Below are 16,217 nucleotides of genomic sequence, written 5' to 3'. Positions count from 1 at the left end.
GGTTTGCATGGAAAAAGTTTTGGAAAAAGTCTCCAGACTTTTCCAGGATATTCACCAAGCTATTAAGAATAACTGCCTCCTCAGAGGGGAGTAGGCCTGGGGGGGGAGGGGGGTGACGTTCGATGAACAGAAAGGGTGTATTCGTGTATAATTTGTATGAGTTAAAAATGTCTAACGCAGGCCCTGAATGTAAGGTTAAGGGGAGAGTAACTGTGCGAACAGCCCGTGTGAACCTCCGTGTCCTCCTGGCCCTTCCGTGTGGTTCTGGAAACCTTACGAGTGTTTTCACGCGATCATTCCATTTCATCTCCCCAACGGCCTTTGAGGCAGATTTCTACTGCCTCCCTTACGATAAGCGCTGATGCTGAGAACGAGTGCGTTGCCTTGGCTCGTAGAATTCCTTGAGAAGCAGAATGGAGGCTCAAATCCAGGCCTTCCAAAAGAAGTTAGTACCTGCTGGTTTGACTTAATGTTTTTACCGCTTATTTATTTATTTACTTATTTATTTTAATTTCATGTATTGATTATTTATGTATTTTGAGAGAGAGAGGAAGGAAGGAAAAGGAGAGAGAGAAAAAGAACATGGACTTGTTCCGCTTATTTGCGCTCTCACGGGTTGCTTCTTGTATGTGCCCTGACTGGAGATGGCACCCGCAACCTTGGCGTATTGGGACGACGCTCTCACCAACTGAGCTCCGCGGCCAGGGCTCTTGCCACTAATTTCTAAGGAGCCATTTGTTCAAGTGGGTTTACATGCGGCAGTGCTCGGCCTACCTGTTTTCAGAGAGGGCAGTCCTCTCTCTCCAACTGCTGTTCTCTGGCTGCTTTGAATACCTCGCCCACCAGTCTTCTTCTCCTGCTCTTTTCGCAGAGAGCCTTTCCATAAGCTGCTGGCCCAAGGCCTTATCAAGGGGCAGACCTTCCGCCTTCCATCTGGTCAGTATCTACGGAGAGAGGAAGTCGATCTCACAGGTAAGAATGGCCCATCCGGGCCCATCCAGGTGGGTGCAGAGGACCGAGGCCAGGCCTGAGAGCCACTGACAAAGGCCTTGGCTGGGTGCGAAGCAGGAGCGGGGCCTGTGGCCTCCTGGTCTCAGCCTCAGCTGGCTCTGGGCCCGCCCTCTGCAGGCGGCCGGGCCCCATCCAATCCAGCCTGTTAGCTACTGGCGGGTGTTCATCCCTATGTAACATGGAGCTAGTCGGGCGTCGCCTCCTGTCCCAGTTCGTGTTTGACAGCCCCTGTCAGGGACAGCTCCCAGCCAGGAGACTGGGGTCCCCCCTGCATTTCTGCCACGTGGTCTAGAGGCGCATTGGAGAAGCTGGGGGCCACCTCTCTACTTGCTCCCGCAGCCCCCACAGCCACCCGTCCAGGTCCAGCGCTGCCTGGTGGACGCCTTCCCTCATTCCCTGGACAGCCCTCCACTCCCCACTCTCCTGAGCCTTTTCCTCACAGAGAGCGCCTCCCACTGGCTCCTTCGGTGGCGTGATGAGCACATGTCCTGTGCACCCAGCACACAAACAAACGACATGTTCAAAAATGCAGAAGGGGGTGACATGGAGGCAGCTGTGAGAAACCCCCAGCACTGTGGCCCTGAAATTCTTTAGAAAACCAGCGCATAATGGGTGAGATTAGGTGAAGCCAACACCCCTTAAATGGTCGGCAGCCTCCCATGCCCAGCAGTAGAGGAGTTACCTAATCAAAGCTGCCATATGCCCGGTTAGCAATGGTCACCGTGGGAGAAAAAGGAGCTGGAGAAGCAGAAGTTGGCAGTGTTTCTCCAGCACGGACCAGGGGCACACAAATCCAGCTCTGAGGGAAGCGGTCAGGGCACAAAGGCACCAGCCGAGGGCGTGAGCGAGGCCTGGCAGCCAGCCACGTACCAGACGAGGCACCTCAGGGCCACATCTGCCAAGAGGGCCCATTTTAACTCCTCAGCTTCCCTGCCCAGAAAGATGCCTTTTTCCTGACTCTCCTGGTTCGCACAGCAGGGCTGTATATGCGAGCACAGCCCGGAGCAGCGGTGGGGGGCTATGGAGGGCAGGGGTTCCCTGAGCCTCAGCACAGCCTGCACCCAACAGCTCCCTCTGCTCCGAGGCCAGTGTTGTGAACATCTTTCCCTTCTCACGGAGACTTGTCCCCGGGAGCGAAACCGAGGGTCAGCGGGGTAGGCCTCCATCCACTTAGTGTGTGTTCCTCTCCTGAAGTGTGGACTTGGCTTTTAGGTACATGTTTCGGTCCCTTGGGCGTTTGACGGTTTTAGCACAAGGATGTGGGGGCATCACCCCAGCGCAGCTGCAGGAAATACCAGCAGCCCCACCTCGTGGGGGACGTCCCCAGGCCACTCCTCTCTCCTCCCTCTCCTCCAGCCCCTGGTTCCTCTTCCTGCTTCTCTCTGTCCTGTTTTCCAGGCTTGGATTCTGCTCGCCCCTAATTTCCGTTTGCAGAGCGATCTTAGGGAGCCACTGTGCCAGGTCTCGCCCCATCTCTCTAGGTTTTATGGCTGCAAGTGCCCAACGCCATCCAAACAGAGCTTCTGTCTCCTAGTTCCAGGTCCTGAGAAAGAGGCTTAGCCTGGTCAGATGTCCTTCCTGGCCCCGGCCTCCTCCAAACATGGCCATTTCAGGCCTCCTCTGTCAGCGCCCTCTGGGCCACTGCGTGTGGGTGGGAAGGAGACACTTCCAAGGACAGGGCGTGGCTCTGGCAGCACCGAGGGACCACATTCGTGTGAGCCCAGTGAGTTAGCTCCGTGGCCTTGACAGTGTGAGATCATTGGTGACTAAGACCTGGACTAAAGGCCAGTGACTGAGACGCAGGGCGCTGTGCTGCTCTGAGGCCTTGCTGGTCAGCCGCCAGCTCCCATAGGAAACCCCGGATCCACAAAGAAAACAGCAATACGTATGAGTCCTTCTTATCCTTCCTCATTTCCTCTTTGGTACATACTTTTATAAAAGGAGAGATTGCTTTGTCTTATTTTGTGGTTGAGGGAAAATTATATTCATGAAAGAAGATTTGTGGTGGGAGGTGAGCCTCATTCACGTAAAAACATTTTTTGTCATATAATGCGGATGGAGCGAGAGGGGCTTGTTCAGTGAATTAGCGGCGTTCCCGTGGGCAGTTGTAACTGCTCACCCACTGTTTTCTTATTGAATGTATTTTCATAGAATCAGTTCAGAGGTGCACACGCTGTACCTCTGTATTATTTTGGCATCTAGGTTCTGTCCCTGTTCATGCAAAAACAAAGGAGAAGCTGGAGGTGACGTGGGAGAAGATGAGCAAGTCCAAGCACAATGGGGTGGACCCCGAGGAGGTGGTGCAGCAGTACGGCATCGACACGGTCCGCCTCTACCTCCTCTTCGCCGCCCCCCCAGAGAAGGATATCTTGTGGGACGTCAAGAGTAAGCCGCCTGCCTCTTCCTGCTCGGCCCCCTTTGTCCTCAGCCTGTACGCTAAAGGCATTCGGGGACGCCGCTGTCCTGGTTGAAGGCAGTGGGAGAGGGGTCTAGAGATGGGCTCCGTGGAGCGAGTGGCCGTCTGTCTGCATCAGCCAGGGTGGTGCCCTGGGAGCCCAGTGTCTCAGGTGAATGGGCCTCCGAATCACCCGGGAGCTCGTTGGCATCACGGGCTCCCCATCCTCACCCTTGCCGCCACGGCCCCAGGGCGGGCCCAGGAGCCTGCCTCCGACAAGCCCGTGGACCCAGGTTCCACAAGGACCCACCTTGAGAACGTGTACTTGGAGCCACACTGGCCTCCATGCTGCCCGTGGGGCCCTGGTCTGTCCTGACAGGGTTTTTCTAGAAGTGCCATCACCCTCACCGGTCCAGAAACCCCGCCTGGGCCTGGGCCTGGGCCTGCTGTCACGTGACCTCTTCGGTCGCCACAGCCTCCAGAGCCCCCTCAGGGAAAGTCTCTCTAGAAGTCATTTAGATCTACAACGGCATGAAGGAAACTAATCTTGGATTTATTATATTGTTATATGTACACATCACATATTTATAAATAGCATAAGTGTCTTTAATACACACATTACATATTTAACATGGGTAGTATGTGGCATGCATATCACATACTTACAAGTAATATGTATGATAAATATGTAAAATAATCTGGGTGTCCTGGATCCCTGTCCAGCGGCCATTCACGCTTCCTCGGTGATCTGCTCATGCGTGTGACGGGAAGATGCGCGCAGATGCCTGGACCACCCGCTAGTTTGCCACCTCATGTCTAATGAGCAGGGTGGCTGGAGGGGCCGTCACAGGCGCCAGTCCTGGGCCTGCTGCATTAGAACCCGGGATTAGGAAGTGCAGACTTGGGGGCGCAATTCTGCTCCCTCCCCCCTGCAGGCAGCCTCCAGGCAGCTCCTCCTAGCGAGCCTTCCCCAAGGTCTGTGTGCATCAGGCTTAGGAGTGCCTAGTCCAGTGGCCCAGGAGGAAAGACTGGCCTGGCCTTCATCTGGCTGACCCTTGATCCAGGGTGACAGGATGAGGCGCTCAGCTTCTCCTGGAAATCAGATCAGCACCCAGATTGGATGAGCAAGGTTGACATAGGCAGTCCACATGTCTGGCAAGGACACATCGTGTGCAAACAGCTCGTGCTGTACTCGATGGGCTCCCAGCTGTCTGCAGACCACCACCCTGAGTGGTACCTGCCCCGGTGAGATGGGGAATGTGTCCCCAGGCTCCCTGTTGTGCCACAGACTCTTCATCAGGCAGTGTGCAGTGCGCACATCCTGGCCAAGCTTCTGAGCTCCAAGGGCCGGGACAGTCATGGGCGGCACTTTAAGCAGCCTTGCCGCCTGGTGCTCAGAGCGTCTGGGTCGCTGAGATCTGATGGAATCGCCCTGGTCTGAGTTCCCAGACAGTGGCGGCCAGGGAGGACCATCCACCAGCCCGTGGATCCATCCACGGGGCACAGCCAAGTGTGTCCTCAGTTCACAGGTGCTTTTCGAGGCTCAGGGGTAACCCAGTCATTCCCATGTGTCTCTCTTTCTCTCTCATCTACCAACACCACCACAGCTGACGCGCTGCCCGGCGTGCTGAGATGGCAGCAGCGGCTGTGGTCCTTGGCAACCCGCTTCATTGAGGCCAGGGCTTCCGGGGAGGTTCCCAGGCCCCAGCGGCTGAGCAGCGAGGAGAGAGCCGAGGCCCGCAAGCTCTGGGCGTTCAAGAACACGATCATCTCTCAGGTCAGAGACTTTCTGGGGACACTGGGCGACTCTGTAACAGGCACTTGAGGTTTGTGTGGCCACCTTCTCTCGGTGGGCCCACGTGAGTCTTCCTCTTCATTATGGTGGCCCCACTGGCCTTGAGTAATCCATCTACTGCTTTGACATTTCGCCAAGGTGGAGCGAAAGTGCAGTCATTCTTGTGGAAGTGGCCCGGATCTCAGGGAGCTGCCCTCTCTCCATGTGTCCATACCTAACATGTGCGGGCAGAGGCCAGCTCAGGATCACGCTGATTACACTAACACCTTAGAGCAACAGAAGCAGAATTTGAGAGGTGAAAGGGCATGAAGGACTCTCTTCTTTTGCATCCGCATTCTACAGATGGGGATAGAGACGAGGCACAGAGAGGTTAAGCGTCTTTCGGAAAGTCACACAGCTAGTGAGGAACCAAGAGGCTAGAATCCAAGTTCCCTGGTGCGGGACGTGCCCAGCCAGTGACTTTGCTGCACAGTATCTGTGTGAGTTCTTGTGGGTTAATGTTTGCAAATAAATGATTTATTCATGTTACATTCTTAGAGAATAGTGTATTATTGTCTAAATCATTTAAAAATATTCTTCATTGATAACAAAAACCTTTAATTTTTTTTTAAATCTAGGAATCTGCTCTAATACAATGATATTTGCCTTTTTTTCTTTTTTCTTTTAAGTTGGAACTTTTTTTTATCCTCACCTGAGAATATTTTTTTTAATTGATTTTTAGAGAGCGAGGGAGAGAAGTAGTGATGTTACCTGTATGTGCCCCGACCGGGGATCTAACCCACAACTTGGGTATGTGCCCTGACCCGGAATTGAGCCCACCACCTGTTGGTGTGGAAGATGATGCTCCAATCACCTGAGCCACCAGGGCGACATTTGCCTTTTAAGAACTTGGTGAAAAAATGTCAGTCTCTGAAAGAAGGCATTTAGGAATTCTGAAGCCATTTTTAACGGGTACCAGAGACCCCAGATGCTCCTCGGCTGTGTTGCTGTTTTTTAATGTGCTGATTCAAATGTATGAAGTCAGCCACGGTCACTTCTGGACGCTGGTAACCGATGACATTGAAGGAGGGTGTTGTTCCTCTGTGGCTGTGTAACCTGACGTGGCCCCAGGCGCAGCCTGGTCTCGTTTGGGGACACCTCCTCAGCTTCCTTTCCGCCCTCCGCCCTCTGCCCTCCGTCCTCTGGCGTGGAGACCGGAGGCAGGGAGCGCGCTGGTGCTCTGAGTGGCGCCTGAGGGATTGTTTTCATTCCACATACTTTCTCTCTGGGCCTGGCAAGTCCTTCTGCCCTGTCAGAGAATAGCAGTGGGTTATTTCAACACAGCGGGGACTCTGGACATCTTAAAGATGTGTTCTTTCTCTGTCTCCTCGCCCGAGGTCAGAATGGGAAAGCACACACAGGGCAAAGCTGACAAATCGTGTTCGTGCTCCGAGGTCGACTGCACGTTGGAAAATGGAAGACGAACCTTGTCCACGCGCTGATCCTCCTCCTTATGAATCGAAGCCGCGCAGCCGAGGGGACGGGCCGTCCTTTACCCGTCTCCTGTCCGCTCTGGCTTCCATGTGTGCTCATTGGGGGTCCTGCCTCCTGCTCCCCGCGTTTTCTTAAGGACCCGCCGTGAGCACCAGCACCTCCCAGCTGTGGGGGAAGAGGAACCATCAACATGGTTTTAACACTCTTTGTGCTGATGAAACATTATCGTGATGAGCTGAGCCAGTGAACACGTGTAAATAGCTATGGTTGCATTCATTTAATTCACACTTTTGGATGAGGCCCTGTTTCTTTGTGGGAAGCTTGGAGGAGTTCTGAAGAAAGTGAATAATTCAACTTTCACCCCTAGGTGACCGCCCACTTCACGGAGGACTTCTCTCTGAACTCTGCCATTTCTCATCTGATGGGACTCAGCGGGGCCCTCGTGGTAAGCGGCCTGTCTGTCCTCGTGGGCTGTAGCCGAGGCGCCGGCAAGGGCTCAGGCCGGGGGCTGAGCAGGACCACGGTGTCACCTTCTTTATCTCAAAGAAGCATTTTGTCCATAGTCACAGCCTCGTCTTAGAGCTGAAGGTGCCGAAAGATTATCTGGTCCTAGCCCCCTCCGCCACCCTCCCCCGTGTTTTGGTGACGAGGATGCAGAGGCCTAGGTGGTGGGGTGACAACTCCAGGAGCAGCCCAGGGCCTCCGAGCCTTCCCCCTGTGCCTCCTCTTCCTGCTCCCACTGCCTGGGCTCCTGTGACTTACCGCCGCTGCCCCCTCCCCCCCCTCCCCTGGCATCATTAACATTTTAATTCCTTTAACTTAGACCAGTCGGGTTTGCTCTCACTGAGAACAGAAGTCAGCCTTTGCAGGACAGTCTCACCGTCTTGGGACAAGTGACTGTCCTTTTTCTTGCCAGGCCAAGGACTTCCAACAAATGGAGCTTGGGCAAGGGGTTAGTTGTTTGGACAAGAAAAAAAAAAAAGTATTAACACATTTAAACTATTAACTATTAAAACTATTAACACATGCTTTTTATAATGAAGCCCTCTCCAAGCCTTTAAAACAGGGGAAGAGATTTATAGATTGCACTCCCTAAGGCTAGCCACTTTTAGTATAGTTAAACATGCCACATTAGAAGATGGATAAAAACTGGGGTAGACATTAGCCATGTGCCCAGGGAGAGGACTCCCCTCTAACCCTCAACTGCTCCCGCTGTCCCATGGGGTCAGAACGCCGCCCTCAGAGGGCCGTGTGAGAGCTGAAGGAGTGGGCGTCAGACTGAGGGCACAGTGAGTGCTCAGTTAAGAGTGGTGTACTTGTTGGTACTGCTGAAGCTGTTTTTAATACTGTCATTTAACCCTTTGCAGTCCAATTTTATTTTTGGAATTCAAACAGTCTGGTCCAAATTAATTGACGGGATTGAATGTTGAACTTTTTAATGTTCTTATTTTGAAGTTTAAACCAAAAATTCAGTGGTTATATTATTAAGTATGTTCAATCAAAGAGTTTATTCTTTAAAACATTTCATAGTGTGGTATCTTTTGAAACATTTCCTCACATGCAACCCAGCACCTTACTGACAATGCATAAAATCGCAGCGGTTTGCAGTGTCAACCTCAGCTCCACGTTGGACCTGCTTCTAGCGCCTGGTCTGTCGAGTCAGCCTGGACGTTGGACCGAAAAGGGTTAATGGAGAAAGTTCTTGGTCCAGAGCCAACACGGCTGGTCCAGAAGGCTTCTTCCAGCCTGCGGAGTGTCTGGACGTCAGCTACATCCTGGCGTGCTTGCTGTGTATTCCACATGCCTTCGCAGTCTTACATCCGTGTTCTCTTCTCTCCCGCAGCAAGCTTCTCCGAGGGTCGTCCTCCACAGCCCCGAGTTCGAGGACGCTCTGTGTGCCCTGCTGGTGATGGCCGCCCCGATGGCCCCTCACATAACCTCCGAGCTCTGGGCAGGTAGGTGGGCATCCTCGCCCAACAAGTCACTGCTCCCCAGAACGTGCTCGAGCCTCTTGCAGAACCTGATTCGGGACGCAGATGTCCTGCGCCAGGGGCCCGGGTTTGGCATCTGTGCTCGTCTTGTGCTCGGAATAGTGGTGGTGCTTTGTGGTCACCCCGCCCAAAGGGGAAGACACCTCCCCCTTTGGAACAGTGTGAATAGTGATGTCACCGCAGAACATTCACCCAGCCTCCTGGCGCCCACACATCATGACCCATGTCATGTTTTTAAGATAGAAACTCATGGTTAGTCCCACTTCACAGATGGAGAAAGGGGCCCCGGACGGACAGTGCAGATCTGAACTGCACCCGCTGAGGCTGCGATTCAGGCCCCTGATTCCTCAGCCGGGCACTGCAGCCGGTGTGACCTCCTGAGGCTCACATGGTTCCGTGTGGACGCCTCTGCCCCACCCACCCTTGGAGATCGAGTTCTGGGTTCTGGGGTGGGAGAATCTGCTTTAAAGGCTCCTGGTGATTCTGATGCACAGGCAGGTGGGCTGTGTCCTCAACGTAAGACCTGCTCTCAGGTGACAACCGAAGGCAGGGCTTCCCTGTGCTTTCCCATCTTGGGGCAGCTCGTTGAGGACGTTTTACAGGGCCCGCTGGTCGTTCTGAAAGGCCATCGCTGCAATACCCGCATCTTCTCCTCTTAAACAATTTGAGCCCGGCCGCCGTGGCTCAGTGGTTGAATGTCTCGCCCCATGAACCAAGAGACATGTCCTATTCCCGGTCAGGGCACATGCCCGGGTTGTGGGTTCGATCCCCAGTGTGGGGCATACAGGAGGCAGCCGATCAATTTTCTCTCAACATTGATGTTTCTATCCCTCTCTCCCTCTCCCTTCTTCTCTTTTAAAAAATATTTTAAAAATAATAATTTGAACATTCTCTGCATTAAGCCACCTTCTTTATTCTTTTCCTTTTCTCATCTCCATTTTTTGTAATTTTAATATGATATGGAACTATTTTGTAAAATAGCATGAGGTTTCAGTCTTTTTCTTTGTTAGAAGGAAAAGAATGGAATTTATTTGCCGCTAAAGCATCTTGCCTGAACGAGTCTCAGTTCACTTAGGAAAGCGAGGGTCGTCGGCCTGTTTCTCTGCAGCGCCCGAGTCCCGGGCCCGGCAGGTGCAGGAGGGCCGTGCCGAACCCTGCAGTGGCCCCTGGTGGGAATGGAAATGAAGTGACAGGTACTGAGCGGGTGGCTGTGCGGGTCCCAGGCCCTGGGCCCCCAAACCTTGTGCTCAGTGGTCTCCTGTGACCACTGGGACGTTTCGCAGGAGACGGGCCGCCTAGGATTCAGGGTTGACACGGTGCTTTTATCCGGGGCCTCTGGGAAGTAGCAGACCTCCCCGCGGCCCTTCCCACGTGTGTCGACCAGAGGCCCGGAAGCCACACAGAAAGCACCGGCTCCTGAAATAAGTGCCGTTGGCCACACACGCTGCCAAAAACGTCATTCAGTCTTCAGACCAAACGGAGCCGAAGAGACAGGGAACCACAAGGAGGAAGTGGTGACTGGGTGCTGTCCTGACCGGCTCCCAGTGAGGGGACAACCATGGTGGGGGGTGTTCTGTGATGGGGTCTGTGAGCCCTGGACTGGGGGGTTGTGATTTTCAGTGACACTGGGTAGTGATTTAGAAGGAAAGGGAGTTGAGGAGGTAATTGTAGGGACTTCATGAGGGTTGAACACGTTCCAAGAGTGAAGACGAAGGAGGCAAGGAAAGGTAAGAACTAGCAGCATTCGAGAGACAGCCCTGGCCGGTTGCTCAGTGGTTAGATCAGTGGTTCTCAACCTTCCTAATGCCGCCACCCTTTCATACAGTTCCTCATGTTGTGGTGACCCCCAACCATAAAATTATTTTCGTTGCTACTTCATAACTGTAATTTTGCTGCTGTTATGAATCGTAATGTAAATATCTGATATGCAGGCTGTATTTTCATTGTTACAAATTGAACATAATTAAAGCATAGTGATTAATCACAAAAACAATATGTAATTAATTATATATGTGTTTTCCGATGGTCATTCGACCCCCAAAGGGGTCTCGACCCACAGGTTGAGAACCGCTGGTTAGATCATCAGCCCATGGACTGAAAGGTCACAGGTTCGATTCTGATCAAGGGCATGTACTTCTGTTGCAGTCTAGATCTCCAGTCGGGACACGTGCAGGAAGCAACCAATTGATGTATCTCTCACATCAATGTTTCTCTCTCTCTGTCTCTCCCCTTCCTGTCCACTCTCTCTAAAAATATTAATAATAATAAATAAAAATAACAGCGTTTCCATATAAATGGGAACGGGCCATCCTGCCAGCGAGGAACAGAAACCCCCGCCACGTTCCATGCAGGGTTTCTGCCTCCCACTCTTTTTAGGGAAGCAGAAGCCCCTGGCATTTGCACGGCAAATACGACGGTTTCTGTACGGCACGCAGGTCAGGGAGGGGGTGGCCTTGGGGAAGCACACGGAGACAGTCCGAGCGCAGCTGGGAGAGCGCCTGCAGGTGTGAGATGCCAGGAAACAGTTTCACCAACAACGCAGTTCCAAGGAAGCGGCACAGACACGGGCCTGAGCGTCTCAGCCAGGTCCTGAAGCTCAGTCCCACACGCTGATGCCAGCCAAGGGAGCACCTCAGGCAGGTGGGTGCCAGGGTCCCAGGTGTGAACACTTGTTCTGAGCCGAGGGTCCCGGTCCAGGCATCCAGGGTCCCAGCTGACACTCGCTGAGCCTGCAGTTCTGCTGTGTCCTCAGCCACAGGCCGCCAGGCACACACCTGTTAACAAGTTGGGTCTGTTACCAGGGCACGCAGGGCTTCTGGGGGCAAAGGCTACAGTGATGCGGCCTCGCTTCCTGTCCACTTCCTCGGCATGGCGAGGGCTGGACGAGGCACAGGGGGTCAGACGCCACAGCGTCCCCACATCCCCCCTTGTGTGTATGAGGCAGGCCTGAGGCTGGCCCCGGGGAGGCCTGGCGTCCACAGGAGCCGTGACCACCCGGCACTCTCTTCCGGTGGCTCGACCTCGTCAGCTCTCCGAGTGGGAGGGGGCTTGATTCGGTTATTTCCCAGGAAGGTCAGTGACGACAGCTCTCCCGGGGGGCGGAGAGGGGGCCATGGGCCAGGCTGGCCCTGCGCGGCGACCTTGTGTGCCAGGCCGGCCACTTCCCAGCTGCGCTCGGACTTTCTCCACGTGCTTCCCCAAGGCCAGCTTTGCCCTGACCTGCCTGACGTACGGAAACCGTCGTATTTGCTGTGCAAATGTCAGGGGCCTCTGTTTCCCTAAAATGAGCGGGAGGCAGAGCCTGCATAGGACCCGGGGGGTTTCTGTTCCTCGCTGGCAGGACGGCCCACTCCGTCCATATGGAAACTCACGGGCCCGGCCGCTATAAATACGCATCCGGGTGGCTCCAGGAAGGCCGGGCTTCCTCGTTCACTCACAGGGGAGCTTGTAACCGCTTCTGCCAAGGCCCTTCCATCGGGCAGCATCCTGTGCGACGCCTGGCGGAGGTTCCTGAGTTCTTCCCGGTGCGGCTGGGTCACAGGACCCGCCATCCTGGGCCAGCGGCTAAAATAAGGACATGGCCATCTCGCTCCGTGACCTCCGCCTTCTACGTAGACGTGAGTGTCAATAGGCTCCCTTCTGAGGAACAAGAGGGCAGCTACTTCCTGCTTCTGCTGGAGGCACATGTGTTAGAAGCAAAGCAGGTTCGTTGGCGAGCACAGGAGCCCCAGCTCCCAGGGGCCAGCGGGGCCCAGGGACCTGTCCTGTCCACCACTCGATCGCCGACCCGAGGGGCCATCGCTTCCCCGAGATGGACGAACAGCACGAGGTTGCAAGAGCGCCCGATAGGAAAACAGACAAAGCTGCGGCAGGGACGCCCGTGGTACTAACGCGAGAATCAAGACGAGGTCAGCAGGGTAAATCGGACCAGCGCTGCTCAGAGTGGCCCGTGGCCCTGCCGGTCGGTCACACACAGTCCTCGACGAGACAGGGAGCCTGTGCTTAGGAGGTGCATCGGTGTCACTGAGCGCCCAGCGGAGACAGGACGGCCGCAGCTTCCCTACGAAGGCAGCAGGGTGTGTGGATTCACGTCGAGGCTGAGTTTCCACCGCCTCGCAGACGGGCACGTCAAGTAGCTTCGCAGTGAATAGTCCCGAGCCATCTCTAGGATAAGATTTGTAAAAGAAACATCACAGACCAATAGGGAAGAGGACTGCTTGAATAAGATTAGGAAAGTTGACTGTGTGTGTTTTTAAGTAATGCCCAGGCATCTGTTTCTCTGTGTGTGTACCTGCCCATTTGGGGGCATCACCTGAGCTCACGGGATCTGCAGAGGCTTCGAAATCAGAGCTTTCCTTTGTGGGCACCCCAGGGAAAGCCCGGGCACCGACAGCTGGCCCTGCAGCCCTGTGGGTGCAGACGGAGCAGGGAGCGCCTGGGCACGGCTCCTCAGCTCAGGGTGCAGCGGGAAGCACTCGGGGGTTCGTTCCTCTGCCGCTGCGTGTCTGACCCACCCTGAGCCACGGTCAGCTCTCTCCAGTGCCATGATTGGCAGGAACGCCTCCTGGAGGGGGAGAGAAGCCGTGGGGCCCTCAGACCACCGTAGTCCCAGCCCAGAGAGGAAGCCAGCAGCTCGGGGTTTGGGGATCCGCTTTCAGCACAGAGGCGTTCTGTCCCCAACAGAACTGCAGGGACCAGCGCGGACCAGCAGCCCGGTTAGAACGCGTGTCCATCCATCACAGCTCCGGGCACTGTGAGGAAAAGCTGCCGGTAGCCTGGGGATAAGCCGGGCCGGAGTCAGTGGGGAGCAGCTGGTAGGCTCGGAAAAGCCGTGGTGCAGCCTCCGGAGCCTCGCGTGCGCTCAGTGACCCTCTGGCCTTGACCTTGCAGGCCTGGCGCTGGTGCCCAGGAAGCTCTGCACCCACTACGCCTGGGACGCCGGCGTGCTGCTCCAGCCGTGGCCAGCTGTGGACCCGCAGTTCCTGCAACCGCCCGACGTCGTGCAGATGGCCGTGCTGGTGAGTGGTTCCCGCAGCCCCCAGCGCAGGCGGGCCTGCGGGGCAGGGCCTGTCCTGTGGGTCTGGCGGTTCTGTGGCCTTTCTGGCCCATCCCGCCCCGCCCGCCCATCTCCTTCGCCCGCATCTCTGTCTGAGGTCACCAGGTACCAATGTTGCGCATGAACCCTCACGCCCTCGGGGTTGGAAAGTGGGAAAAATAAACCTGTCCCGCATTAAAGGGTGATTATCTTCCTTCCAAGCTGTCTCCACCTCTCTCAGCTTCATTCAGCTGCTCTTGGTTCCAAGCGGGGAGGGGGTGATGGTGAGGAGGTCGGCCGTGGAGGGCACCCACTCTGAACACTGTGTTGCAGAAAGGCTACATCAGCTTCCTCTCGCTCCTCGCTCTCTCATTGCACTTGGTCCTCCAAGAAGCGGGTGTTGCTTGTCCTTCTTCCTTCCCCACACTCCCTTCCCCCAACAGACAGCGGGCCCTTTGCAGGAAGTGGGTTTGGGCGCCTGGCTGCTGCCTCTCAGCCCTGCTTGTCTCGGCTTTTCTCCTCAGATCAACAACAAAGCCTGCGGCAAAGTCCCTGTGCCCCAGCACGTGGCCCAGGACCAGGACAAAGTCCACGAGCTCGTCCTGCAGAGCGAGCTGGGCGCCAGGCTCCTGCAGGGGCGCAGCATCAAGAAGGCCTTCCTCTCGCCAAGGACGGCCCTCATCAACTTCCTGGTGCAGGAGTGACCCCACCGGGTCCCCAAAGGACCTCCGTCCAGGCCTGGACGACGAAGAAGATTCGGGTCAGGGCGGGGAAACACAGAAGTCCTGAATGTTACCGTCGCGCTCCGGCAGATGGGCGTCAGCAGTGTGCCCTGTGGTGTGGCCTGGTGCAGGGTGAGGGTGGGCAGAGGAGAAAGATGAGTGGGGGGGGGCGGGCAGCCTGCCCCCCGCATTACCTGGTGGAGGAAGCCATTGACCCCATTGAAGCCACCAGAGACGGCCGGGCGGGCACAGGAAGTGATGGGCATAGCACCAGGCCTCTCGAGCAGCCTGGTGCTTCTGGATCCAGAAATGGCACCCCCCAGGGACACCCAGGAACTTGTGGGTAAACCGAGTAGCCCCACGAGGCTCGGGAGCAGCGTGGACAGTCCCTCTGAACGGGTAACAGCCTGGGCATCGTGGTGGGTGGCTCCTCGCTCAGGCCAGATGGGAAAGCCGTGTGGGTCCAAACACCCAGCACGTGGATGGACGCCGGAGTCCTCAGATGTTGGGGTGCCAGTCCCTGTGCCAGCGTCCCCACTGCTCCTCAGCTCCGCCCTGTGGGTGGCATCCTCCCCAGCCCCACTGGATGCGCCCGCCACCCGCCGGGCGGAGCACCACTTCCTACCCTGAGTGAGGAGCTGCTCGGCTAACCGCCCCCTCGGGGTAGAACATTTGCTGTGCAGCGAGGCGGAACCAAGCCGCTTCCAGCCTCGGCTGGAACCAATCTCGGAGCCACCGCAGCCCCGCAGGGAGTCTGCTCACTGGGCCCAGATGGCAACACTGCCTTTGAGACCGTCCCAGAGCCAGCCATGGGAGAGCGGGTTCACCACAGGATGGGACGGGCGCCACCCGGCGTTGCCTCCTGTGTTCGAGCCACCGCAGTCCGGCTGCTGGGAGGTGGCCAGGAATGCACCTGTGTTGGTGGCGAACTAGGATCATCCTGGCTTTACGTGAAGTCAGCAACTCGGTGCTCCCACCAGGACTGACCGTAGCCACTGATGAATATTGTTGGGGAAAGTGGGGGAGCAGCTAGCCATGGTGTGATGCTGAAAATCTTTTTTCTCTGCCATTTTTCTGAAGTGGCCTCCGGGGCGGTCCCCCTGCAGCCCAGCAGTTAACAGATGCCTTTCTTAATGCAATAAAATGTTTGTCATGTATGACTCCGGGACATCTGTGTGATCCTGGAGTTAATCAGGACCAGACTGAGGCTCTCCGTCACCATCAGAGCGTTGGCTGTGAGCCTGACTCCACGTGGAAGCTATAAAGTGAGACGCATGGGGAACAGGCCGCCCATTAGCAGCAGCGATTAAGTCACCGGCTCTCAAACTTGGTTCTGACTGAATACTGTGCCTGGTCCCCATGCCCAGAAATCCTGATCGAGCTGACCCTTGGGAACCTGGCAGGCTCCACAGGAGAGCCGCCGGGTTCATGGCTGCATTTGAACCAGGTTGTCTAACTAGTCCTTCTCTCCCTCGTGTCCAGCTTCAGTGGGACGTGTTTGGTCCAGAAACACAGCATGATGGAGTGAGCTGGGAAGATGAGGACAGAAGGGAAGGCAGGGCCACAGCTCCAGGCAGGCATCTAAGACGTTCCCAGAGCGGCCTGAGTGCACACAGCCCGTGCCACGTGCCAGCAAACGCGTACGAAATATAGGAAATGGGTGAGGACATTTGGTATGAGGAGTGAAGGGCGTTTTTGCTTGTCTTGTTTATTCCTCCCGTAAGCCGAGCGGTCTTGACCCCATCAACAAGACGAGGGCAGGGAGCCCGTTGTCGGCACACAGTCTGGCCAGAGC

At 55.7% G+C, this 16,217-nt stretch overlaps 1 protein-coding gene across 1 annotated transcript in view; it reads left to right on the top strand.

Annotated features, from left to right (window-relative positions):
- LARS2 (leucyl-tRNA synthetase 2, mitochondrial) overlaps positions 1–15,590 on the top strand; it is an 83,355-nt gene extending 67,765 nt beyond the window's left edge. Inside the window, exons 14-20 of the mRNA XM_023760872.1 lie at positions 872–972; positions 3,214–3,396; positions 5,014–5,183; positions 7,042–7,119; positions 8,518–8,629; positions 13,556–13,683; positions 14,225–15,590. Coding sequence (XP_023616640.1) covers positions 872–972; positions 3,214–3,396; positions 5,014–5,183; positions 7,042–7,119; positions 8,518–8,629; positions 13,556–13,683; positions 14,225–14,404 — 952 coding nt within the window. The 3' untranslated portion in view covers positions 14,405–15,590. The remainder of the gene's footprint in view (positions 1–871; positions 973–3,213; positions 3,397–5,013; positions 5,184–7,041; positions 7,120–8,517; positions 8,630–13,555; positions 13,684–14,224) is intronic.
- Positions 15,591–16,217: the final 627 nt, after the last annotated feature.

Source organism: Myotis lucifugus, unplaced genomic scaffold, assembly GCF_000147115.1.
Source record: "Myotis lucifugus unplaced genomic scaffold, Myoluc2.0 scaffold_195, whole genome shotgun sequence".
In the NCBI taxonomy this organism is placed as follows: domain Eukaryota; kingdom Metazoa; phylum Chordata; class Mammalia; order Chiroptera; family Vespertilionidae; genus Myotis; species Myotis lucifugus.
This window is presented reverse-complemented; position numbering and strand designations above follow the sequence as displayed.